The sequence below is a fragment of the Aethalodelphis obliquidens genome, unplaced genomic scaffold (assembly GCF_003676395.1).
Source record: "Aethalodelphis obliquidens isolate GAN/ISIS:26980383/991018 unplaced genomic scaffold, ASM367639v1 scaffold8, whole genome shotgun sequence".
NCBI classification, from domain to species: Eukaryota; Metazoa; Chordata; class Mammalia; order Artiodactyla; family Delphinidae; genus Aethalodelphis; species Aethalodelphis obliquidens.
The window spans coordinates 5,707,945-5,734,107 of record NW_020837952.1 but is presented as its reverse complement, the minus strand read 5'-3'; the positions used below and the strand labels follow the sequence as shown (position 1 = coordinate 5,734,107).

The 26,163-nt window shown below is 45.3% G+C and overlaps 1 protein-coding gene across 2 annotated transcripts in view; it reads right to left on the bottom strand.

Moving 5' to 3' along the window:
- Window positions 1-26,163, bottom strand: part of NCKAP1L (NCK associated protein 1 like) — a 42,486-nt gene that overhangs the window by 4,623 nt on the left and 11,700 nt on the right. The window contains exons 10-30 of one of the 2 annotated variants that reach the window (XM_027106546.1): window positions 24,139-24,195; window positions 23,751-23,847; window positions 23,223-23,332; window positions 22,919-23,051; window positions 22,438-22,519; window positions 22,199-22,257; window positions 21,837-21,982; window positions 19,435-19,567; window positions 19,026-19,145; window positions 16,673-16,818; window positions 16,213-16,344; window positions 12,703-12,921; window positions 11,058-11,188; window positions 8,584-8,681; window positions 8,358-8,451; window positions 8,124-8,206; window positions 7,748-7,828; window positions 4,269-4,362; window positions 3,246-3,362; window positions 2,803-2,912; window positions 691-780 (exon numbers count right to left, since the gene is read on the bottom strand). In XM_027106546.1, coding sequence (XP_026962347.1) covers window positions 691-780; window positions 2,803-2,912; window positions 3,246-3,362; window positions 4,269-4,362; window positions 7,748-7,828; window positions 8,124-8,206; window positions 8,358-8,451; window positions 8,584-8,681; window positions 11,058-11,188; window positions 12,703-12,921; window positions 16,213-16,344; window positions 16,673-16,818; window positions 19,026-19,145; window positions 19,435-19,567; window positions 21,837-21,982; window positions 22,199-22,257; window positions 22,438-22,519; window positions 22,919-23,051; window positions 23,223-23,332; window positions 23,751-23,847; window positions 24,139-24,195 — 2,332 coding nt within the window. Of the gene's footprint in view, window positions 1-690; window positions 781-1,199; window positions 1,409-2,802; window positions 2,913-3,245; window positions 3,363-4,268; window positions 4,363-7,747; window positions 7,829-8,123; window positions 8,207-8,357; window positions 8,452-8,583; window positions 8,682-11,057; window positions 11,189-12,702; window positions 12,922-16,212; window positions 16,345-16,672; window positions 16,819-19,025; window positions 19,146-19,434; window positions 19,568-21,836; window positions 21,983-22,198; window positions 22,258-22,437; window positions 22,520-22,918; window positions 23,052-23,222; window positions 23,333-23,750; window positions 23,848-24,138; window positions 24,196-26,163 lie in introns of those variants that run through there. The other variant, XM_027106547.1, reaches the window with a different exon arrangement.

Below are 26,163 nucleotides of genomic sequence, written 5' to 3'. Positions count from 1 at the left end.
CTCCTGTCCACATCTAAGTGCAGCACTAACCGAGGGAATCAAACTTTAGAGCCAAAGAGTAAACATGTTGAAGAGGGAAACAGGGTCAAAGAGGAAAAGATTTTTTTTAAGTTAACTGGGTCAGAGTTCCCAGAACTTTCTGCCAAAGTCGGGGAAAGGCCACAGCTTGGGAAGACAGAAGAGACAGCAGGAGCTGTCTGATTCATGGCCCACCTGGCTCCCTGCCTTACAGCTTTTCAGCTAAAATCCCATCCCTCCTCTGAGCCCCCATCCCCCTCCCCCAGTTCAGCTGTGTGCTACTCAGCACCTTCTTCGTGGTACTCTTAAGGACAAGAAATACAGCGGTAGGAAGTGGTCAAGTAAAACCAAACATGTACTGGACAGATAGTTAAGGATGAGGGACACAGCTGCCCCACCACATCAGACTCAAGAACACTGCAGGGAACGGGGCCCAGTTAGCTAGGGGCTGGGAAGACCCTGTCCTGCAGAGAAGTCCTCGAAGTCTCTACTACCTTGGGATTACAAGACAAGTCTAGAATGTTAGCCAGAACGTAAGGCCTAGACCTCCTCAGGCAGAATTAAGTTCTTAGTTAATGCTTTTGGGTGATAATAATGGCTGGGAGCCAAGGACCCTGAAGAGGAACCTCCTTCTGGCCCTTCCTCTAAGACCAACTTACACCAGATACATACCAAGCGCATAAGCAGAGAAATGGATTCCCGATTTCTGGTTTTAAGCTTGTCAGTCTCCTGGCCCAGCTGCAGGAGGCTGACGGAAGCTACCTGTAAGGGAAGAACTTGTAAGGAAGCAGATTTTTTTTTTTCGCGGTACGCGGGCCTCTCACTGTTGTGGCCTCTCCCGTTGTGGAGCACAGGATCTGGACGCGCAGGCTCAGCGGCCATGGCTCACGGGCCCAGCCGCTCCGCGGCATGTGGGATCTTCCCGGACCGGGGCATGAACCCGCGTCCCCTGCATCGGCAGGCGGACTCTCAACCACTGCGTCACCAGGGAAGCCCAGGAAGCAGATTTTTATGGTCAGAGTACGACAGCCTCAGACTAGGAGGTGAGTTAAGAAGTGCCGGGATGCTCCTGGAGGCTCAGGGTGGGCAAGCGGCAAATCCCCCAGGTCTCAGAGATGCACACTGCCTCTAAACTAGCCAGTGCAGACAACAGGAGGTTGCTGGAGGAGAGGCTGCAAGGGGCGAAGAAAGAACCTGCAGCAGAGGCAGGTAATACTGTATGCCAGGAGATTAATCTCTTTTCCTAGGCGGCCTCCAGACACCACTGTCATCAGACCGTTTACAGCTGACTCCCCACCCGACCAGAGACAGGGCTGGGCCTCTGATTCAGACACAGCGCTCTTGGTATTCTCCTCCTGTCAGCTCCCGAATGGCTGTCCTCTTCGTTCACCTTCAGGCCCCCAACAGATCAAAGAGGGAGAAAGATATGTCACTAATTGCATCCCAGGCCCAGGTTACCTGTACTCAGCAAACAAAGAGGGTAAAAGGGGAAAGGCGGGGGGTGATTCCCTTCTCACCCCATCTTAGAGATCTGGTGTGAATCCTCTTTCTATCCAAGATGCTCAGAGCCCATTTTGTGTGGCCTGTTGTCCCAGTTTAAATAGAGGCCCTCTCACTAAGCTTCCAAGTCCCTGACATGTACTTCTCAGGACAAGAGTGTGATTCCCTAGAGCATATGATCTACTGCTTCCTCCTAAAAAGAGACAGATAAGGACCTAGTTTTTAAATCAGGACCGTGCTTTGCAAAAGAATAAGCTCCCTATTGCTGAGAATGCTCCAGCAGGCAGTGGGTACTGGACCATGTTTCAAGAGGTGTATGGATGGGATTCCTCCATGGAGTATTTAGAATGGGGAGCTCTGGGGCCTCTTTGAACAAAGGAAAGAGATTACTTATTCTGTGATTTTCCAGAGGCAAAACTTAGATCAATAATGATAGCTACAGGGAGTCAAACTTCGGCTAAAAACTATTTTAACAATTTTTTTCAAACAAACTGGACATAACCTATAGTAAAATCAGCTGCTTGACTGTAAGTTCCAGTCCCTAGAAATCTAGACCAGTGATTCTCAAAGTGAGATCACAGGATGGGCAGCACCAACATTTCCCGGAACTTGTTGAAAATGCAAATTTTCCAGCCCCACCTCTAATCCACGGAATCAGAAATTCTCCAGGAGATTCTGACTTACAATGAAGTTTGAGAAGTTGAAAAAAGCTTGACTTTTTATCAGTATTAGAGTTGGAAAGGGCCTTATAGATGATAAAACTCAGTGTCTCTCCAACTTCACTGTACATCTGGTCTCCTGGAGACCTTGTTAAAAACAGAGGCCTGGACTCACCCTAGAATATTCTAATTCAGTAGGTCTGGTGTAAGGATCAGAAATCTGTATTTTAACAAATTCCTCAGGATAATGTAATGCACACCAAGGTAGTGAATCATGGATTCAGTTTAATCTTTCTAGTTAATAAATGGGAAAACTGAGGACCCAAAAGTTTGGGTCTTCAGAGATCACACAACTGCTTAGTGGCAGATCCAAAACTAGAGCTCAGATTTGCTAACTCTTAGGCCAATGCTCCTTCCAAGTATTTGGGCAGAGGCTGAAATACCAGCTGTTACAGAATCTAGAAGAAACCCCTGCCTTTCACAAAGTGGCCTCTCACTACTTAATGAATAGGATGGGAGGTTAGGCTCCAAGACCTGCTCAACAATAACTGTCTACGGATTTAAGTCAAACCAATTCCCACCAGACTTTGCAATCATCCATTCCTTATAACCTATACCCACTCACCACCAGAAATTCCTTGAGGTGAGTTTCAATGTTCTTGTTGTAGAGGGTGAAGAGGGCAGCAGACACCTGGATGATGGCTTTGGTCAAGCAGTGAATATTGTTGCTGTAACCTAGGTAATTATTGACAGAGAGGGAGAGAAAGGAAAGGGAAGTAAGCCACCCCAGGCGACCCCAGCTAGTAACTTCTCATTTTTTCAGGCTGGGCCATCCCTATTTGACACCGAAAGGACTGGAAGGCATTTGAGGATTAGGAGAAGGATATTCCTATGAAATTTCACTGGAATTGAATTTTAGGAATAGTTCATTCTCAAGTGCTTTTTGAAACAGAACTTTATATCTGAGTCAGAAGTCTCTGTTTTCCAGATAAATGTCTCCGTCTCATATCCCGACCCCAGGACACTAACCTAAACTGCACTGGTTCCTCAAACCTACTCCTTACTTACCATCCTTCTCAATGCTATAGAAGGAAGCTGGGTCCATGGCAAGAAGGGGGAGGGAAACGGCAAGAAAGATCAAGAGCAGGCAGGCCACCTTATATTCTTCCTCAGGGGATGACGTATCTGGAAAGAAGGAAAAAGGAAAAGAGAGTAAGGTCAGCAAACAGGAGTTTTCTTCCAGGGGGTCCTACTTCGCCGAATTACTAGGAGGATCACATGAGAAATATCTGTGAAAATAATTTGTAGAGCACTATAGGCAAGTCATTACTGCTGCAGGGGACAGTACTAGCCTCCACGGATAGTGAGAGGCCTGAGTCCTGGAGGCTTCCCCTGGTGACTGAGCACAGCTCTTGGCAAAGGGCTCTGCTGACACGCAGTTTGAGGGCACTCTGTCAGCTACCTGATGGGGTGCAGAGGCAGGAAGGAGAGGAAAGAGTCTCACCAAAACCGAGAGAGAAGAGGGAGAGCCAGTCTGGCAATTTTAAAAGGGCTTACTACCAGCCCCCTGATTCCATCCTATTCTGAGTGTGTACAAGTATGAATGTGCTAATCCGAGGAAATGTGTAATGGAAATATAAGAGACAAGTGTGAGTCCAGGGGAGGAAGTGCATGGTGTCAAGGTGATATAGGGGAGGGGGAGCACAAGATCATTCTGGGGAACTTGGGTGCTATACCACACAACCTAGTTCGAATTCACGTCTACTGTGTATTGTTCGCTCATCGTTTCATCTGCATTACTCTTATTTCCCCAACCAGATTGTAAGTTCCTTTGAGCACTTGCTGAGTACCAGACTCTCACTTAATACTTTTTAGCTGATTGACAGATCAACTGGTTAGAACCTGACTAGAAATCTAAATTGCCTGTGCAAGTATTTTCTGGGAATTAGAGACTATGCTTTAAGTCTTTCCTTAGCTCCCAGTTTATAACCTCTGAATTCACAATCCTAAATAAAGGTTTCTTTGAGACTGACATTTTTCCACCCCAAAATAGGGCCCAAGCCCTCCGTTGCCCCCTTTCCCCAATCTTACCAGTTTTCAGATTGGCAATGGCAGCCACCAGAGCTGGGTCAATGTCACAGCCCACCCCTGCAGCAGATGCTAGCTCAAAGACACTCAGGGTCACCTGGTAGAGAAGAAAACAACATTCTGGAGGGTATCCCCTGGAGAGAAGTGCTTGACAGAAGCTACAGGCAGTCAAGACTCCTGGATCACAGATTCTAAACTTTTGGTGTACTATCATCTTTGCTGGGTATTCCTTTCATAGATCTCCCTAACCTACAGGGGAAAGAGGAAAAAAAAAAAAAAATCCAGTTCTTTAGCTTGGCATTCAGATTCTCCACAATACAAATTTATTTTTTCAACCTTATTTCCTCAAATGCTTCCTACAGTCAATGCAGCCAGGGTAATTTATTCACTGTCTCCAAGCTACAACTTACTTTCTTACTTGCATGCTTCGGTTCATGTGCTTCCCTCTTCTAGAGTGTCCTTTCTTCTTGAGAGATGATAGAAAATATATATATTGGTCCCTGCCCCTGGTTCCTGACACAGGGCTCCTAAAACCCTTGTAATTCCCTAAGTGATAAAAGCACTAGGAACATTTTTTTGGTCTTATGTGGCAGCTCTGGGTGTGCTCCCGAACAGCTCCCGGAGGCGGCTGCTCCCCAGAAAGACCACGCTTGGGTAGAAGTTGGGAATTTCCAGCCGCACCACACCCCCACTGCTCCAGAGAGGGGAGCGGGCCTGGATATAGGGTTAATAATTGATCATGCCTACGTGAAGAAGCCTCCATAAAACCCCAACAGGACGGAGTTCAGAGAGCCTCCAGGTTGAGGACACATCCACGGACCAGGAGGGTGATGCAGCCCAACTCCACGGGGACAGAAGCTCCGGCCCTCAGGATCCTCCCAGACCTCGCCCCACGTATCTCTCCATCTGGCTGTTTATCTTATATCCTTTATCACATCCTTTAATAAACTGGTAGATGTGTTTCCCTGAGTTCTGTGAGCCACTCTAGCAAATTAATGGAAAATAAGGAGGGGGATATTGGAACCTCCGACCTACAGCCGGTTGGTCAGAAGCACAGGTGACAACTCAGGTTTGCAACTGGCTTCTGAAGCGGGGAGTAGGTGCAGACTTGTGGGAGTGAACCCTTAACCTGTGTGATCTGACACTATCTCCAGGTAGATAGTGTCAGAATTAAGTCTCAGGACACCCAACTGGTGTCACAGAGATTTGGTGGGGGAAAAACCTCCACACATTTGGTGACCAGAAGTGTCAGAAGTGAAGTGTTCTGTGTGAGAGGAAAGAAGACTCACAGGAGAGAAACACGCAGGAAAGAACTGGGTTTTTCCCTACATAGGAAGGAAAAAAGTCTAGAGTTTTTCCTATTTACCTCTCCTCTACTTATATCTAAGTGACACCCACCCTTGAGGCCTAACTCAATCTCATATTCTCTATGGCGCCCTCCCTGCTGACCTCAGCCCAAGCTCATCTCTCCCTCCTTAACCTGGTGCCACTTACTTCACAGTGGTCACACACAGCACCTGGTATCATCAGTTTTCTTTTCAGATTGGAGGTGAGACGTATGGCTTATCTCATCAACTAGATTACAATTTTTTTTTTTTAACCTCATGGCATAGAGAGGGGAGAAAAAGGCTTTGGAGTGAGAAGATCTGGGCTCAAATCCTAGCACCACCACTTACTAAATGTGTGACCTTGGCTAAAAGTTACTTAACTTCTTCAAGCCTCCATTTTCTCATCTGTAAAAGTGGGATAATGATACCTACCTCACAAAGTTGCTGTGAAGATTAAATTAGACCACATGTGTAAAGTATCTAACCTAGTGACTCACAGAGTCACTAAGACACTAATAACCGTTGTCCCTTTTGCTCTACTTCCTTTCCCTCAAAGCCAGGAACTCTGCATTTCTTTTATCCTCTCTAGGCTTTAACACAATGCTAAGCACATAGAAGGCATTCAGTTAATATTGATTGATTGATTCCTGAATCCCTCACTGTACTTAGAATCAGGTTCCCAAGATGTAGCCCCAAACACCCACCCACAAATTACTCAGACCCCTTTTGAGGTTAAAAAAAAAAAAAAAGACTTGAAAATGTTCTGAGAGAACAAGGATAACTGTTTCAACAGTAGATAACTAAGTAGAGTGTCTTATGCAAAGAACCCCACAGACATAACAATAAACACACTGCCTGTGGTGCTGGACACAGAAAGTTAACCTCAGCCACATTCTGCTCTGCCCTTTATTTAAATTCCCTACTAACTAAATAACCCTGCTCATGGCACCCATGACCTAGGAGATCAGGGACCTGGTCCATGACCTGTGGTTTTCTGGAGGAAGAAAGTGATCATTGAAGGAGCTTCTGTTCTCTTCTCCTAATCTTCTCACCCCTCTGAGGCAGTAACAGAATCTCTGACGGACAGGTCATCCCCCACGCCACCCGACCTGCTCATTCTCCCAGGCAGGCAGAGCCTAAAGCTCGGAGCTGCCTGGGAGATGCCAGCTAGACACACTCCTGACAGGCCAGAGAGTTCAGCCCCACCACCAACACCTGCCCGAACCCCAGGCTCACCGTGACACCAAAGACCTGCCCTGAAGGAGCAGCCAATCCAGTGAAATGTCACCCCCTCAGGGCCCGTGACCCCTTGCCCCTCATCATCTGATTTCAGGCAGAGAGGAGGAAATGTTCACAACTCTTTTGACCTCAAGGTAAAGGAAGTTTTTTTCTCTAAGTTTTCTTTTTTTTTCCTGACTACTTCCTGTTAACCAGTTTCCTCTTCTCACAGACCTCCCTCCGTTAACGGAATCAATTATAAGAGAAGTGCCCTGCCCTGTGCATTTGAAGGCCCTTGTTCCCAGCCTTCAGCTGTATTTCCTGCAAAACATACTTGTTAGTTCTAGGTGATTCAAAAGGCAAGCTGACGTGAGGTGGGGGAGGGGGAATGGATGTTTAACTTGGGTGCTTACAGAGTCCCCTCCGCCTTTCCCCATCTCTAGAGGAAATGAGGCCCAAGGCAGGTGACACACACACAGAGGAACCAGAAAGTTTCAGAACTAGGAGGAAGAAAAGGCCAGAAAAAGAACGGAAAATCTGAGGGCAGACAGGGTGGGTAGGAATGGAAGAAAAAAAATTTACAAAAAGTACCCAGGCTCCTGACTAAAGAGGGGACTTGTCTGCATATAGTTGGGTATCTAATTTGGACATCTTAGGAGAAAAGCTGTAGAAACTATCCTAGAACTTACTCCTCTCCCTCCAGTAACGTTTCCCTAGCCCCCGCAGGATCTCCCCAGGGCTCCCCAGCTGTGCACCCTCTCGCCTGACCAACGCCCCTCCCTCCACAAAAATCTCCCCCAATGTGTTTCTATTCAAATTCTGGCTCTTCTCCCTGCAGTATTCTTCAGAGCCCCCTCTCCCTTACTAGATCCTAGCTCCATCCATTTTCAACAACAAAAATCTCCTAATTAGATTCCACTTTGCACTCTCCCATACCTTGATATCTGTGTCTGGGGTGACAAACTCCTTCAGGCACTCAATGGGACCCATAAGAAATGGGCAGTGGGAGGAAAAAACCTGGAGGAAAGAGAGTACAAATGAGTCCAAGGGACAGTGGCCGATGCCTTCCAACAGGTGGAAACAAAGAAACAAAAAAAAGGCCTCAGCTTAGATAAGAACCTAGCCAGCTTCCCATGCCACTTCTCTCCTCATGCGTCTAGGTTTCTTCAGCTCATCTAGCCTCAAAGAACTTCCAGGACCTCTACTGAATTAAGCTCCGTTCTCCTCAATGCTCACCAACCCTTTCCACAACTTCTCACACAAGCCCTACCCAAGGCTTTATCCTGTGGCAGCCGTCTCTCCCCCAGCTCACCTCCCGAAGTCCCTCTTGGGCCATGGCCCTAAAACTGAGGATAACTCCAATGATGGTCATACGCTTCAGTACATTATCAGCCCCTGAGGAGAAAGAAGAGCGTTCAAGAAGAGAACTCAGGAAAATGGCAACGGTTTTGCTTCTTCAGACCCAGCCTAGGCCCCAGAGCCCCAAAAACCTGTCATCCACAATGCTTTTCCCACAGTTCCTTCTCCCTTTAGGAGACGTGCTCACCCATCAGCTGGGGAAGCAGAGAAGCCATCAAGTCTGCCTTGCTAAAGTTGGATCTGATCTGAACAAGCACATCCATGTTTTCCACCACCAGCTTCTGCAGCCGGGACACAGAGCCATTAAGCACGAAAAGATGAGACCCATGGTACATCTTCCCCCCAGTCTCCTACCCCTACCCTTCTTCCCCCGGGGGCTGGACCTTCTTCCCGGGGGCTTGCTTCCACAGTACCTTCAGCTCCACGATCTGAGAGGTCACATGCCACATCAGGTTTTCACTCAGGAACTTCATGCCATAGGGGCCCAGGAGTTCAGCCAAAGCCCGCAACTCTGGAATAGAGTCACAGAGGCCCCAGGTGGGACTCAGAGAACGCTGGTGCGTTTGCACAATAGCTATAGGGTAACGTGAACACCTTAAGTGTTTTCCAGCAAGGAAAGGAAGTGGGAAGTTGGAGAGCAAACGTAGCCTGAAATCCTGTATTCAGGTGAGAGGTCTAGCCTGCCTGTGGGACAATTTACCCTCTCCCCACTGGTACCCACACCAAGACGTACCACAAATGATAACTATTTACTTTTCATTCCCATAAGAATCTAGACTTTCCCAGTCCCTTTACATGGCCCTGGACTTTACTCTTGCTGGACTAGCTGCACTAGCTTTATCAGATGTTAAGCTCCTCTCTGAGCCTCAGTTCACTTCTCTGTAAAATGAAGAAATTAATATCCACTCTGAATACCTCCCAGAGTTGATATGATAGCATAATCAGTACACATCCCCAGACTCCCAGTTGTCTTTTCCCCTAAATTCTTCTTCCCTCAAGTCTGCCCCATTACCTTATCCCTCCCTACCCAACCTGCTTCTGGCCCTTTGTGAATTAAATAAAACCTGGCTGAGGAAATCCCATGTTAGAAACACTAGTGACAAATTCAGACAGGGAAGAGCTCCAGCTATGACCTTTGGCTATGGGCGGTCCCAGCAGAGAAAACCATAAAGACCAGAAGTAACAAGAGACCAGTAGAGGAAAGGTGAGTTTAATATAGTTAACAAGAGTTCAGAGGGAAAAGGAAATCAAGGCTCCACACTCAAGTGTTTAAAGGCAGGACCAGTTGATCTCCACCTCTACCATTGACAAAGGAAGTGGAGCTGGTCACAGCAGCTGACACAGAGCCTCATGTGGAATAAATACTAAACATTTTTAGTCACCTATTTACAATAGGAACAACTGAGCTGAGAACTAGAAAAGGATTTCCAAACTGGTCAACTTAGATAATTCTAAAATGGCTGACAGAGAGGCAGAGGGGCTGAACTGCCTTCTCTGGAGAAAAGACACACTGATCTACTGATTTGGATCTGCCAACTCTCCTTACTCTGGTCCTCTCTAGGCTAGTAACCCTAGGGCATCCTTCTCTATCCATCTATCTATTTTTGCAGCAGCATTGCCCCATCACCATGGTAACCCAGGGAAATTGGGGTGGGGGTGGTAGAAAGGGGAATCAGCATTACCTCCTGCGGCTCGTCAGTTGTCAGAGAGACCTAAAGCTGATTTTAGATGCTGCCTACAGTCTGTGGGAGGAGCTGATAAGAAGGGGACATCTGAAGCCTCCAACAGGTAAAGGGTAGGGTCAGCTCACTGATGGAGTCAGTATGAGGGTAAGAAGAAGGCAGAGCTGGAAAACAGAACTGTATACTCTGACTTTCATAACACCCCCCAAGGAAGGGGAAGAATGGAGAGGGCAGGGTCATTGAAACATCTCCTACCTGTCTCAGATACCATGCGGGGTCCATGATTTACATGGAGGTGAGAGGAAGGAGGAAGCAGTAGGATAGTTCATGAATCAGTCAGTCAGTAAAACAAATCTATTAAAAAGGATCTGCATGGCTTCAAGCCCTCTTTAAAAAGAGAATAACTTCCCAACTCATTCACGACACACTCCTCATCTGCCTGCCTTGAGACACAAAAGCGCTTCTATATACTGGGAAGCAGCGTGACATAGTGACTAAGCACCCAGGCTCTGGAATTTGACTGCCTTGAGTTGAAATCCCAGTTCTACCATCTATGAATGATGTATGACCTTAATCAAGCTCCTTAACCTCTCTGTGTCTCAGTGTCCTCATCTGTAAAATGGGGGTAATAAGAGTACCTACCTCAAGGCTGCTGTGAGGAGTAAAGGAGTTAAATACATGTGAACATTTAGAGCCAAGCCCACACTAAATGTCATCCATTAGCTCATCATCATTATTAAACATCAGCAATCCAAGCACTAGCTAAGGCTCTAAAACTTATCCCTCAGGAAGAAGATGCCATGATGTCAGACCACTGTTTAATAATTCCAAACATCAGAATGTCCTCCTTACATTTATCCTTTACCCCTCATTATATGTCCTACTCTTTACTCTTTGTGGAAATGGAAAATAACCATTTACTACCCTTCGAAGAATAAATCCTTTCAGTGACTTGAGTGCCCCGGCCTAGCTCCTAACTCCCCGCATCTTCCCTCTCTACCTTCAACCCCCAAGCCACTCCTCAGTTCTGGGTCTCACTTGAAATCTCTTTTTACTGTCCCTAAGGTAGAATCTAGCAGAGATCTAGAAGAGTACAGAATGAGCCTCTGGGAAGGTAGGAGAATTTAGATGGGATCCATAGGTTAAGATATTGTATTGAGGGGAAAGGTTCGGCTCCCTGACAGGAGACCAGGCTCTGGGCTCACCAGAGATGTCAGAGAACTCCTCTGCGCTGAAGTTCTGCTCCCCGTCTCTGGGGAGGCTGATGAAGGCCTGCATGGCTGGTGAGAGGATAATGGTCCCACTGCTCGCCTGTCTAAGCAGACTTTCTAGGTACCTACAAGGTTGGCAAGAAAGCACAGAAGATCAGTGTTCAATCCTTTCTCCCTACCACCACCACTGGGCTCAGGAAGAGAAACTCCACCAAAGGCTGGGGTGGGGAGAAGAGACTCAAAGAAGACAGTACAACACTCTAATTAACACCCCAAGCTGTTGGCTCAAGAACAACTGGCAGTAGCGTGGTTCCGCTTTGCCTCTAATCTGCAGGGCATTTGGCTGTGCTGTCAGGCGTAACGGTGTGCACGCCCTCCCACCTTTACCAGCTACTGCATGCCCCTCACCCTTGGCCTTCCTCTGTCAGGTGAGACAAGCCTAAGCTGACAAGACAAAAATTCCTACTAATTGGGCTCCTCTGAAATATACTTAGCCTCAGCCTCTCCAATGAGAGTGTTGGACTAAGGGCCTAGGACCCTGGAAGCAGGTCTCAAGTCAAACCTCCTGGACAGAGAGAGGCCCCGTGAACACTTGTCATCCAGTCTCCAAATATGCCCTCCTGACCTCTGGGCAAGCTGAGAAGGCCTCCAGCCAGTGTCAGGAGAGGGCGTGGCAATGCCTGCCACTCACCCAGGCACGAGCTCCAGGCCTAGGTCTTACAAAAGTCACAAGCTAACCATGGGTAGGTCAAAACCAGCACTCAAACGTGAGGTTTTTCTCTTTTAAGTTGAATCAGTTGTCAAGTTTTTGAAACTGAGAGATTTTACATTAAAATATGGATTTAGTGGGGCAACGATCAGATGGGGCTAAGTGGTGGCCGTCGCCTTTCAGAGGGGCATGCCCTCTCCAACTACTCAAAGTCCCCACCTAGCCCACAACACCCATTTACCTTACCTGCCAGGCCCCTGTTGGCATTTTATTGTAAACCTTGTCTCAGTCTTTCTCCCTCCTCAGGGGGTTCTTTGCAGCCGGGCGGGCTCCTGCCGAGCTGATACTGGATTAAGAACGCCACCCAGTGGCTTAGGGAGGTAGGAATCCAGCTCCTCTCCATCCTTAACCCTCAAAGGAAATACTGCTGACCCCTGCCTCCTCCAGTCTGGAGGAGGAGGCCCCTTTCGCTATGAAGAGCAATCTACTAGACACGACACGGTCATGTCGGGAGGTAAGGAGGCAGTGCTCCGGAGAGATGGTGTGAGACAGAATGGTCTCCAGGGGGAGAAACTGGACAAAGAGAGAAATAAAAAAGAACTTCAGAAAGAGGAAGAGAGATCATTTGAAATGAAAACAGTAAGAATCCAGAAAAGGAAGGTTAAGAACAGCAGATTAAGAGGAAAAGGGTCAAATTGTTACAGAGTAGATCAATGGATGTTACATGGAAGCTTAGAAAGAGACCTCATGGTGGACAGAGGGGATCTGAGTTTGCCCCAGCTTACAGCTCCAGTCCTCGGGCAGAAACAGGCTTCTGTTTGGGGGTCTATGACCCTAGGAGCTAAAATGCCTGGTCCCGAGGTCCTACTGCATAAAGGAAAAAGTGCTAACAAAGAAGCAAGGCAGCGAGAGAGGATAAGCAACACTGACCAGTTTGTGTACAGAGTGGTGATAGTCTGTTCCCCACACGAGTCCAGTGGCTGCGTCTGCTGCAGGAGGGCGTTGCGGATGACTCTGGACACATCTGCACCCAAAAACTGGGCCAGTGACTTTATGAAACCGATGTACGCTTTGACTCCTACCAAGAGCTCAGAAGGCCTGGCGATCTCCTGGGTTGTGGCATTGTAGCCAGCCAGCCACACAATGGCTCTAGGTGACAAAAACCATAATCACAATCATAATGACAAACATAGTAACAGTTATCACATTTATACTGTGTTCTGCGTGCTGTACTATGATCTAACTACACGCATTATCTCATGTAAATCTCACAGCAACCCAATAAGGTAGGTACAATTATTATCCCCATTTTACGGATGAAGAAACTGAGACAGACCACACAGCTGTGGTGGTCTGTGAAGACCACACAGCTAGCAAGTGGCAAAGCTGGGACCTGAATCAAATAACATTTGATTCTCAATCACCATGCTCTTCTGCCTCCTCTGGAGAAATTAAATCAGGTGGTAAAAGACCTGGGCTCCCAAATGCCATCTAACAGTACGTGCTTGCTTACAACCTCCTGCATTCTCAGGGCCAGCATTTGTCTTTTCTCCTCAGAAAGAATTAGTTCCAATGACTGTCAGAAGTGGAAAACCACACCCAGAAATCCTTAGAGGTGCAGTACAATCCCAAGTGGCCACGGGATGCCAGGTGGAGAGAGGGTACACTTGGTTGGCACACATCTATAGCCAACCTTAGAGAAGGTAGAATAACTGTTCACACTATTATTTTAGGGGCACACCAGGAACACCCCTCCTCACTGGACTCCCAGCCCCTTCCAAAATACCTTCCCCAGGAACCTGAGAATTCACAGTTAGAGTCAGTCCTCTGCCTGAGGCTTTCTTCCTTGTTAAAATGTAAACAGTAGGGGAAAGAGGAACATTAGACTTTGCCAACACAAGCTTTTGTCAGTCATCTGCACATCAGTATGAAAGAGTCCATCAGGTTCTCCCTAAAGCCACAGATGTTTGGGCGTTTTTTGTTTGTTCTGTGTTTTTGGAAAACTTTATGGCAGGGGAGGGGAAGGGAACAGGAGGGCCTACTCCCCAGATGAAAAGGAAAAGAGAAGAGGTACCACTTGAGGAAAAATACTACGGAAGGGACAGATGGGGGGCAAGCCTAATCTATTTTAGAGTTTTCATTGAGGCCAAACCTTTAGGCCAACATCCAGGCTTTAGGAACAATGATGCCAGTGACATGCTGCTCCAGGGCCTAGAAACCATTGCCAGCTTCTGAAGGTTTACACATGGATGATCATCAAATTGTCATCTTCTTGACATTTTACATGCACCTGAGACACTTCCTTCCATATAGCTAAAGTGTACGGAATGAAAACAAACTAATTTTACTGTCACCCAAGCAAAAAACTAATTGAAAAATTAGCCTGCATCTCCTACAGTCAAGGCACAGACTCCTAACTGTTCTCCCTACTCCTGTCCTTGGCCCCCCTAGTGCAGACAGAGTGAACCTACTGAAATGTTGAGTGAAATCATGTTCCTGCTCTGCTCAAACCATGCCTAGGCTCCCCGTCTCACTCAGGATCAAAGCCAAAATCCTTACGATGGCATAGAGCCACCTGAACCGTCAGTCTGCCACTCCTCCAGCCTCTCTGACCTCACGTCCTACCAGTCTCCCCCTGGCTCATACTGGTCTCCTTGTTCCCTGAACACACCAGGCATGTTCCCACCTCAGAGCCTTCGCACTTGCTGTTTCCTCCGCCCAGAATGTCCTTTCCCCAGATAGTCACCCACTTGGCTTCCTCAATTCCTTCAGGAGTTCACTCAAATGTCACTTTCTCAAGCAGGCCTTCCCTGGCCACCCTATGTAAAATTTCACCACCACCACCACTACACACTTCCCATCTCCTTTTCCTGCTTTAAACTTTCTGCTTAGCACTTATTTTCTAATCTACCATATATCCTACGTTCTTATTTTGCTTGTCTCTCCCGCTAGAAGGTAAGCTTTATGTGGCCAGGAGTCTTTATTTCTTTTGTATACTGCTGTATTAACAGCTTTGAGAACACTGATGACACACAATAGATGTTCAATAAATACTTGTTAAGTGAATGCGTAAATATACTACGTATTGCAAAATGAGACACAGAAGACTAGGAGATTATTCATAAAAAATTTTTCCCCTCACTCCCCTAATTTGCCTACTATAGTGCCCAATTTGAATATAAGGAATGTTCCTGCAGCTTCAGGGAGCAACAGAATGAGAGGCAAAGTGGAAGGAAGGGAATTTATTTTGTTGAGGCCTATATATGTCACTCATTATTATCTTTAATTCTCTACCAATTCTCAGTTACAGGTAATTCTCATTATAAGGTAAATATCATTATCCTTACTCTATAGGGTAGGAAATTAAGGCTCAAACAAGTTAGATAACCTGCTCTGATGTCTTAGCTAACAGCATCGACACAGATCTGCTGACTGCAAAGGCCCCAGTCACCCTACTAAACCAGTGATGACCAGTTCTGGTTGTTCAACAAAACCACCTATAGAGGGACTTCCCTGGTGGTCCAGTGGTAAAGAATCCGCCTTACAATTCAGGGGACATGGGTTCGATCCCTGGTCAGGGAACTAAGATCCCACATGTCGTGGGGCAACTAAGCCCGTGCACCACAACTACTAAGCTCGAGCGCCTCAACTAGAGAGCCTGTGTGCCACAAACTACAGAGTCCATGCGCTCTGGAACCCGTAAGCCACATCTATGGAGTCCACGTGCCCTGGAGCCCGCACACCACAACTAGAGAGAAGCTCACGTGCTGCAACGAAAGATCCCACACGTCTCAGCGAAGATCCAGCATGCTGCAACTAAGACCCGACGCAGCCGAAAATAAAATAAGTAAAAAATAAATAAATAAATAAAATAAAATAAGTAAATAAATAAATAATAAAATGAATCTTAAAAAAAAAAAAGAAACCTATAAAGGTTTGGGGTTCTTTTATTTGTTTGTTTGTTTGTTTGTTTTTGGCTGCATTGGGTCTTTGTTACTGCGCGTGGGCTTTCTCTAGTTGCGGCGAGCAGAGGCTACTCTTCGTTGCAGTGCATGGGTTTCTCATTGTGGTGGCTTCTCTTGTTGCGGAGCATGGGCACTAGGCGCACGGGCTTCAGTAGTTGTGGTGCACGGGCTCAGTAGTTGTGGCTCGCAGGCTCTAGAGCACAGGCTCAGTAGTTGTGGCACACGGGCTTAGTTGCTCTGCAGCATGTGGGATCTTCCTAGACCAGGGATCAAACCCGTGTCCCCTGCATTGGCAGGCAGATTCTTAACCACTGCGCCACCAGGGAAGTCTGGGTTCTTTTATTTATTTTTAATAGAGACGCTTGGAACCTATGCCAGATTGACTGCATCAGAATGACCACCAAGATGGATCTAATGGAACCCAGCTTTGAGAACGACCATACTAAGCAAACAGAAGACAACAAAAGAGTGGTACCTGTTGAGTCTGGCCTCCAGATGGCTGCTGAGATACTCAGAAGGGAAGATGGTGTGTTCAAATACACAGAAGCTGTGTACATGATTCATTGTCAGTGCCAATTCTGTCAAGTTTAGGTGTAGCTTGTCCATGCTGAGTAAAATTGAGAAAGTAAAATGAGCCTCCATTACAGGTCTGGCACTGCCTGCTAGTATTTGGGGAGGATCTGTCAGGCCCATGACCCTCAGACCCCTTTCATCTTCTGGAAAAACTCAGCCTAGAAGAGTACACATTGATGGTGACTTCAAAGGCAAAGTAGATAATTCATATTTAAGCGCTTTTCCATATCTGTCATTCCCCACCACCACTTCCGCACTCTTTTGCTGCATCACCTTCCCTCTTTCCTATTCTCCCTTCTTTGAGGTAGTGCCCTGCTGGTAGTGCCCTTAGGCCCTGCTGGACCTAAGGCCTAGGTCCTCACTTGGTGACAATGCTGCGGTTCTTCCGGTGACTCTCAGCTCCTGGTTTGTCCCTCTCAGGCTCTCCTTTTCTCGGAGTCTGCCTCTGCTTCATGGTCTTCTTGTTTTTGGCCTTGCTGATGGTAGTGGCACAGTGCTTAGGTAGAAGCTTTAGAAACAAACACAAGTGAATGGAGAAATGAGATTCGTTCCTAAAACTGCCGAGTAATCCATCTAACAGTTATAAATAGGTCCCTCCCTTATTGTCTGTTCTTTTCTCGTTCTGCCTTTCCCTCTCTTTCCTTCCATACATCTCTTCATTTGGAATTACTCTTAGAGCACGATAGCAGCCATGAGAAAACTGGTTTTCTTACTTAATAGTCACACTTGTTTTTTTTAAAATCCAAGCTTCTACTGTTTCCAAAAAATCAAGTCTACCTTGACGGGCAAAGGTGTGTCAACCTTGAAACTATGCAAAGCTGTCTGTGGTAGATTCTGAAAGTAGTTCCAAAAACGCAACTCCATTAGTAAGGCAACATCAGTATTTATTCAAAATGATAACTTTGGAGGGGTCAATACTCATTTGCAAAAGTTTTGGTGTGTGTGAAAATAATACATAATGTTTTAGTCAACCTTGATACAGCACTGAGCAAATATCTTTAACTGTGTCCTTTGTATGTAGTAGGTATTCAAGTTGAGCGATGAATATACCCATGATTGTACTTGTTTACGTATCTTCCTTGCATTAATTATTTAAATTTATTTCAAACATGTATTTGTACACCTTTCTCCCTTAAATTGGGACATTCCCCAAGGGCAGGAATTGTGTACCTTTCCTTCTGGGACCCTATCCCAAAAACCCAGCACAGGGCTTAGTGCCCAATAAATACCCAATAATATAGCAGCTAACATCCCCAAAACCCAGCACAGGGCTTAGTGCCCAATAAATACCCAATAATATAGCAGCTAACATCGATTGAGAATCGCATACCAAATATTTAACATATGCTATTTCATTTCACCTTTATGATACTTCTTTTAAGAAACTATTTTTGGACTTCCCTGGTGGCACAGTGGTTAAGAATCCTCCTGCCAATGCAGAGGACATGGGTTCAATCCCTGGTCCAGGAGGATCCCACATGCCACAGAGCAACTAAGCCTGTGTGCCACAACTACTGAGACTGTGTGCCACAACTACTGAGCCCGTGCGCCACAACTACTGAAGTCTGCATGCCTTAGAGCCCACGTGCCACAACTACTGAAGCCTGCGCACTCTAGGGCCCATGCTCTGCAACAAGAGAAGCCACCACAATGAGAAGCCCACAAACCGCAACGAAGAGTAGCCCCTGCTCACCACAACTAGAGAAAGCCCACACACAGCAACGAAGACCCAACACAGCCAAAAATTAAAAAAAATAAAAAGAAACTATTTTTATCCCCATTTTACATATGAGAAAATGGGAAGGTTAAGTAATAATATAACTGTGCATATGTACACACACACACACACACACACGTACGCACGCACACGCACACAACCTGACTCTCCTCCTACCAAAGTTGCTACAAAGCCTGACTCAAACCCAGGAAGGGTGGGTAGCCTAGGAAACCTGAAAGAATCCAGGGCAACAGCGGAACAAGTTCTTCATTTTCAAATTTCCTATAAACTTAGGTTGAGCTAATCATGACCGGGTGCCATGAGTCAGTCAACGGAGGGGAGGGGAAAAACAACAGACAAAGACACAAAAGCAAAGCAGAAATTTCCAGCTGAAAATCAGCAAACAGAATCCAGAAGCAAAGGGAAGAATAACACTATGATGGTGAAGTATGTTGAATTAGTGATTCAATATTCAAATCTATTAACATAATTCAAAATACTAATAAAATCAGGAAGGATGACTCCTCAAAAAAAAAAAGACACAAAAGCAGCCCTGGGGATAAACACAGAGGAGGTGCCTGAAAATGTTCAGATAGCTACAGATTAGGGTGCAGATGGACAGAAAGGTGAGACAAGACAGGTGATCTGGGGCCACTGTTCTAAGTATGTGTACACAGGGCAGAGAGAGGAGGGGAAGTAAATTAGAAAGTTAACTCATCTCTTGGAACACTTCAAATGAAAGCACAGATTTTGTTGCAGTGCAGCTGTTCAAATTAGAGTATTTTTAGACACCTCTATTGAGTCCCAAGGGAGTAAAGACTGCCGATGGGACTACACTAAAAAAAGAAGCCTGCCATAAACTCATGTACACAAAAGCCCTAGCCCTACCTGAAAGGGTTAGAGAACTTGATGTTTGAGAAGAAGATAAAGGTAGATAGAGGGGAAGGCACCAAGGGACTGCAGAGGGCAGACTGAAACAGAGAGAGGGCTGAGCCTACCTGCTCACTCAGGTTTCGCTGTTCAGCACAGACCTCCAGGACACAGTTGCTGGTCTGCTTGGCCAACTCTTCCAGGAAGGAGTTGCAGTGATGAAGGCCATGGTTCTTCAGGTGGGGGTACTTTGGGAAAGAGGACCCAAGGAAGAAGCTGTCATCACCAGGACAACCACTTCTTCCTCATAATACTGTTCTGAGGCCCAGTCTGAGCCACCCACTCCCACAGAAGAAGAAAATGAGACCCAGAGAGAGTACACATTCTACATAAAGCTGAGACATTTAGGGACTTGCATCAGATACCTAGGTTTGTACCCTTCCTGGGACCAAAATCAACCCTTGGAATTGTGTTTTGGGGGAATAAGAATGAGATGTGATTAAAGAGATGACAGGGTTTGGAGTTCAGAGTACTCACCTCCTCTGGGCACATCTCATGAGTGCAGTGGACAAAGTGAGCACAAATCAGGGGAAAAGCAATGGCATAACGCAACATGGCAGGTTCCTCCAGGGTCATAGCAAACATCTTCTCAAATGTACGAAGATGAAAGCTGCGGAAAAGGGGGAAGGACACTTACAACCAGGGTTTAGGAGCTGGTCCCTTTGAGATAGAGAGAATATTCATTCTTTCAACAAATATTTATTGATATTCATCCCTCCCTCCTTAATTTCCCTACCCTTAAGGTAGACGGGAACCCAAGAAACTCAACCCTTTCAGACATTTTTACTGGATCCCAGGACAGGTTAGTATTGGGTTGGCCAAAAAGTTCATCTGGTTTTTTTCCATAAGATGGCTCTAGTAGCACTTAGTTGTCTTTAACTTCATTCGAAACAACTTTTGTTAGATTGTATTGTGACAGCTGTCATATCAGCATGCCTTTAAAAAAAAACTTATCAAAATTGGTGAATTTTTGTGTAGCCATTTTAGTATGGAAGATGAGAGAAAAAAAGCAACATTTTGGGCATATTATGCTTTATTATTTCAAGAAAGGTAAAAACGCAACTGAAACGCAGAAAAAGATTTGTGCAGTATATTGAGAAGGTGCTGTGGCTGCTCAAAGTTGTCAAAAGTGATTTGCAAAGTTTCGTGCCAGAGATTTCCCGCTGGACAACACTCCATGGTCGGGTAGACCAGTTGAAGTTGACAGCGATCAAATTGAGACATTAATTGAGAACAATCAATGTTATATCACGCGGGAGATAGCTGACATACTCAAAATATCCAAATCAAGAGCTGAAAATCATCTGCACCAGCTGGGTTACGTTAATCGCTTTGATGTTTGGGTTCCACATAACTCAAGCAAGAAAAAAACCTCCTTGACCGTATTTCCACATGTGATTCTCTACTTAAACATAAAAAAAGTTCCGTTTTTAAAACAAATTGTGAAGAGCGATGAAAAGTGGATACTGTACAATAATGTGGAACGGAAGAGATCGTGGGGCAAGCGAAGCGAACCACCACCAACCACACCAAAGGCCGGGCTTCATCGAAAGAAGGTGCATATGGTGGGACAGGAAGAGGGTCCTCTATTATGAGCTCCTTCCGGAAAACCAAATGATTAATTCCAACAAGTACTGCTCCCAGTTAGATCAACTGAAAGCAGCACTCAACGAAAAGCATCCGGAATTAGTCAACAGAAAACACATAATCTTCCATCAGGATAACGCAAGACCACGTGTTTCTTTGATGACCAGGCAAAAACTGTTATAGCTTGGCTGGGAAGTTCTGATCCACCCGCAGTATTGCACCTTCAGATTTCCATTTATTTCGGTCTTTACAAAAATTCTCTTCATGGAGAGAATTTCAATTCCCTGGAAGACTGTAAAAGGCACCTGGAACAGTTCTTTGAGCAAAAAGATAAAAAGTTTTGGGAAGATGGAATTATGAAGCTGCCTGAAAAATGGCAGAAGGTAGTGGAACAAAAGGGTTAATACATTGTTCAATAAAGTTCTTGGTGAAAATGAAAAATGTGTGTTTCATTTTTACGTTAAAAACCGAAGGAACCTTTTGGCCAACCCAATAATACCTCCTTCCCTTTTCTTATACAAAATTTGCTATTCCTCCCTCAGAACCTCTGCATGATTTGGGCCCTGATTTAGAAGTCCCTCAGTATTACTAATTCACATCTCTCTCAAAACTTGACACTCAGGCTCCAGAAAACTTTCTCTGATTAATTTCATGAGGCTGATCTTTCCTCAACCCTGTATTCTCTCAACATCATGCACATTTGCCATTATTATGTTGATGTCCTTTTCACACGTGGGTATTATACCTCCCCACTCATGCTGAATGCAGATAGCAGAGCCAACATATTGTGTTGTGTGTTTGATCCCTCAAAGGGTAGAGTTATGAACAACAGTGGTCACTTAGTAAAGGCCGAATGATACCCAAGGAAGAGAAACTCATTTGCATGCTCTAAAGACCCTGTTCCCCAGCCCTCCCAATTATTTTCAGTCCTCTCCACTAAACTCCCAAGTTTTCTATGTCTCTTTTAAATCACAATGTCCCAAGAATAAAAAGAAGGAGGTTCCACATATAACCGTGAGGAAAATATAATCAATGAATTATCCCAGAGAAGAGAATGCTGTGTAAAGTCCAAATGGCTTTCCTAAAGAAAGCCAACACAAAAGGGAATCAACTTCAAATTCCTACCACTTGATAAAAGCTGGAAAGAAGCAGCTGTGGAGTTTGAGCATCCGTCTTTAAAGAGATCTCAAAGAAAACAAGCCTTTCCTGTGTATCTGGGGGAATTAGAGTCCTCCACAGAGGCCAGGCAAGAGATCGGGTCAATTGATAAAGAGCTCTGAGTCAGGACATACCAGAAAGTAGATAAATCAGAAGTTTCCACCAGCATATTCTCTACTGAGTCCAGCATTTGAGAGTGAAAGACAATGAGGTTCATCACCTTGGCTAAGTCAGGGTTCTCGTGCAGGTGCAGGGGAGCCTTAGCCACACTGGTATACGCCTATGGTTGGAGTTCGGAAAAGGGTGGAGAAAAACAAGATAAATGAAAAAGACTCCCAGTCTTGGGACTACAGTTTGGCTGGTATTTGTCCTGTCCAATCAGCAGTTTTCAGTGTTGAATCATTCCATACAGCAGAGCTTAGGAGTTAGAAAGAGAAGGGATTGTGAGGGAGAGAAAACCTTGAGAATGGGGGACCATTAACAGAAACAGACCTACCTGTAGACGGAACCAGTCCAGCCTCAATCCAGAAAATTCAAATTTTTCTCCATTATCAACTGTAAGAAAAATAGAAGTTTAAAAGGAAATAATAAAACAGCACCTCTATCCAACTGCATGGAATGGTACAATAGGTCCTCTTCAAAGTCACCTTGGCTATTCCCTGGCTCAAGAGATCAATATTTCTAGAAAAAAAGATGTTTGCCATCACTCTTCCTCCTCCAATTCCCTCCAGTTACCTTGCTTGAGATTCAGAGAGGAGAGAGTATTGACGAATGAGGACATTATGATGGACTCCTCCTCAGGACACACAGACAGGTTCTAAAAGAGAAGGTGGAGTTACCGTCAAGAAGGTATAAGTTCCGCCAAGAGAGAAACAAGACCACAAGGCTCAGTCAGTGTATGAAGGTAGGAAGAGCTGCCAAGTGCCACAAACAGAGAGAAAGAGCCAAACAAGACATGGAGGAACCTCCCTGAGTTCCCTGCCATGCTAACACCCAACTGCCTTTTACTCTTCTCTCCTATTTCTGTGCAGCCTCACTTGGGGAAAAAAATTGCTATGGTTATTAGTCCTTTTTTTAAATTTTAACAAACGTAGAGGGGAAAATCAGGCTTTTTGACACACAATCTACAGAGCATGAGATTCAGCCAGGGTGGCCCCCAGGGGAAAATGACCAGGGATCACCCCCAAATTTCCAAAGTATCATCAATTAAACATACTTGAATGATGTCACTGAGCACAAGAGCATCAAATCTGGCCAGGTACTGAAGGTGGTATTGCTCTATCACCTTGACATGTCTTCGGACCAGAGCCCTAATCTCCTCCAACAAGAAAAGCAGTTCTGCAATGCTCCTACAAAGTCGAGGATGAGAACAGAGAGCTGTATGAGACTGAAAACGTGACCCGAAACAAAGACAGCGACAACAGGGCAGAAACTGAGACCTCCCGAGGTCACTTGATGTCCCCCCGTCCCTTTTCCCAGTCCATCTAAGGTCAAGATTCTTAACCATGCCAAGTACTAACGAGTCAGCGTAGTCCTCAGGTGTCTTCGTCTTGGTGACATTTTCTGTGTGGCGAACCAGCCAAGTGACCTCATCACGAATGAAGGACAGGGCCATGAAAGCAAAAAGGGCCTAAGGAGGGGACAGGGGCTCTGAGAATTGTCAACTTTATAAATGGATTTCAAAGCACAGAGAAGACTATCATGAAAATATGCATATGGAAACAACGGTGTAACCATACCAACAGTGGTATCCAATATTAAACACAGAGACTCACAAAAAACTATCTGTCTTCAATTAGTTCACAGTCAAATAGAGGATAAGGCAAGTACACAAATAGCTATAATATATGATATACTATGATAGTGCCCAAAAAAGAGATACAAGAAGTTTTAGGGTACTCTAAGAAGATTCAAGGGAATCAGCATATACATACACAAACAGAACAAAAAACTCAGAAATGCAAAAACTCATGAATGCCAAGTCATCCCCCACATAGGAGTCTTTTATCATTGAACATCGTCCCCCTCCCAACGTTTCTTTCTCTTGCCTTGGGACCCAGTAGTCCTGGTTCATCGGTTAACACAGTCTCCAGCTCCTTCACAGCCATCCGCAGAAATTGACGCCTTTGAGAGTGAAACTGGCCACTGAGGAAAGAAAGTGGAAACTAGAGAATATTGCCTCACCCACCCTTAAAAATCTTCCAAAGGCAGTGCAGAAGACAGCTGCATTTAGGAAGGGGTGTCAGCTAGGAGGAAGGTTCAATGCCACAGTTAGACCTGGTAAGGAAACACAAGAATCTGTGGGGCAGCAGCAAGTTCTTGGGTTGAGACAATAAGGCTGTACAGAAACTTGGGTGAGAACAAGGAGAGGAGAGAACAATCTCAGGAGAGATTCCTATTCCATCCCCTCTGGAAGAGCTCATTGCCCGCCTTTACCTGTTTGCAATTGCATGTTCCTTGCTTTCCTTTACGTCTGCCACTCGCTTGCCGTACCTGAGGATTGACATACACACAGAAGGGTTGGCCATACCACCAGCTAAAGGCCTTTTCCCACCTTCCCAGTCCTCAGAGATTCCAAACTACAGCCTGCAGGGGCATGGGCAGCCTTCACCATCAGGATCTTTCCAAACCTTACTTTTTACCCTGACCTATTAACAAGAGATTCATAGAGTTTAGAGATTATCTAGTTCTCATCATTATTTTGCAGATAAAGAAAATAATACCTGCAGAAGAAAACTGACTTGCCCAAGGTCACATAGGGTTTTAATGGCAAAGCTGGAACTAGATTTCTTGTCCTGTGCTCCTGCCTTGACACCTTCAAGCTGAAGTACTCTTCCAGGTTTGAGGGAAATACAAAGAAGCAGTGCATAAATATGACACTGCTCTCAAGTAAAAGTAGTTACTCCAGGGCTTCCCTGGTGGCGCAGTGGTTGAGAATCTGCCTGCTAATGCAGGGGACACGGGTTCAACCCCTGGTCTGGGAGGATCCCACATGCCGCGGAGCAACTAGGCCTGTGAGCCACAACTACTGAGCCTGCGCCATCTGGAGCCTGTGCTCCTCAACAAGAGAGGCCGCGACAGTGAGAGGCCCGCGTGCCGCGATGAAGAGTGGCCCCTGCTTGCCACAACTAAAGAAAGCCCTCGCACAGAGACAAAGACCCAACACAGCCAAAAATAAATAAATAAATAAATTTATTTTTAAAAAAAAAAGTAGTTACTCCAGCTCTCCCCTGGGTCCCATTCCCACCCACCTCCACTTAGAATTTAACCTTATCAGTTACCCTTTTGTCACTTCAATCTCTCTCTCTCTCTACTGGTTTATTCTCTTCTCCCAATAAGCCTCCCTTATTCTAAAAGGACCCTCGCTTGACCCTGACAATCTACTGAACTTTGCTCATTCTCCCACACCACCAAACTCCTCCAGAGAGACACCTTTACTCTTTTTCACCTCACCTTTCACTGACCCTTGAAGCCCATATGATCTTAGACACTAAACAAACTGCTCTCTCTTAGGTCACCGTCAACTTTTGAACCACCAAATTAGATGGCCTTTTCATTGTTCTTTGTTTCTCCGTAACATTTGACTCTCCTGACCATACTTCTTTTTTTCAACTACTGACCCATGCTCAAAAGTCCCACGCTACTTTAGGCTCTGTGCTCTCTATGTCCCTTATATCTGTCTTCTCTTGAATTGCATCTGTTGCCACCACATTAGTCGAATTTATAACCTTTCGTTTCTCTTCTCCAAACCACCCCTTATTGAGCTTAGCACAGAATCAAAGAAATTTAGAGTTGGAAAGTATCTTAATCAAATCAGGATTCAACTCCACAGCATTCCTGGTGGGTAATTATTTCATCCTCTACGTGGTATGATGGAAAGTGAGAGGATTAAGAGTCAAAAAATCTGGAATGATTTCCTAATTTCATCTCTTATTAATTGAGTGACACTGAGACTGAGCCTCTATTTTCTCATTTATAAAAGAAGATATTGGGACTTCCCTGGCAGTCCAGTGGTTAGGACTCAGCACTTCCATTGCAGGGGGCACGGGTTTGATCCCTGGTCAGGGAACTAAGATCCCACATGCCGCGTGGTACAGCCAAAAAAAAAAAGAAAAAAAGAATATATTAAACATATACCTGAGTATAAGTAACATGAAGATCAAATTAGATCATTTATGGCAAAGAACTCCCTAAACTATAAATCTTACATGTTAGTGTTGTTCTTAATGATGGGGAACAACACACGCTTCAGACATCCCTTCCATTCCCCAGAAGCGGTAATCATTAGAAAGTGTTTCTATATATCTGTATCTATTTACCTCCTGTAACTTCTAATTATTAATCTTAGATTTACTCTCTCTTAAGTCTGGCAATGAATTTTTAATAATACTCAGTTGTTGAGAGTATGATGAATAAGTATTCTCATAGATGGTAGATAATACATCTGTTTGGAGGACAATT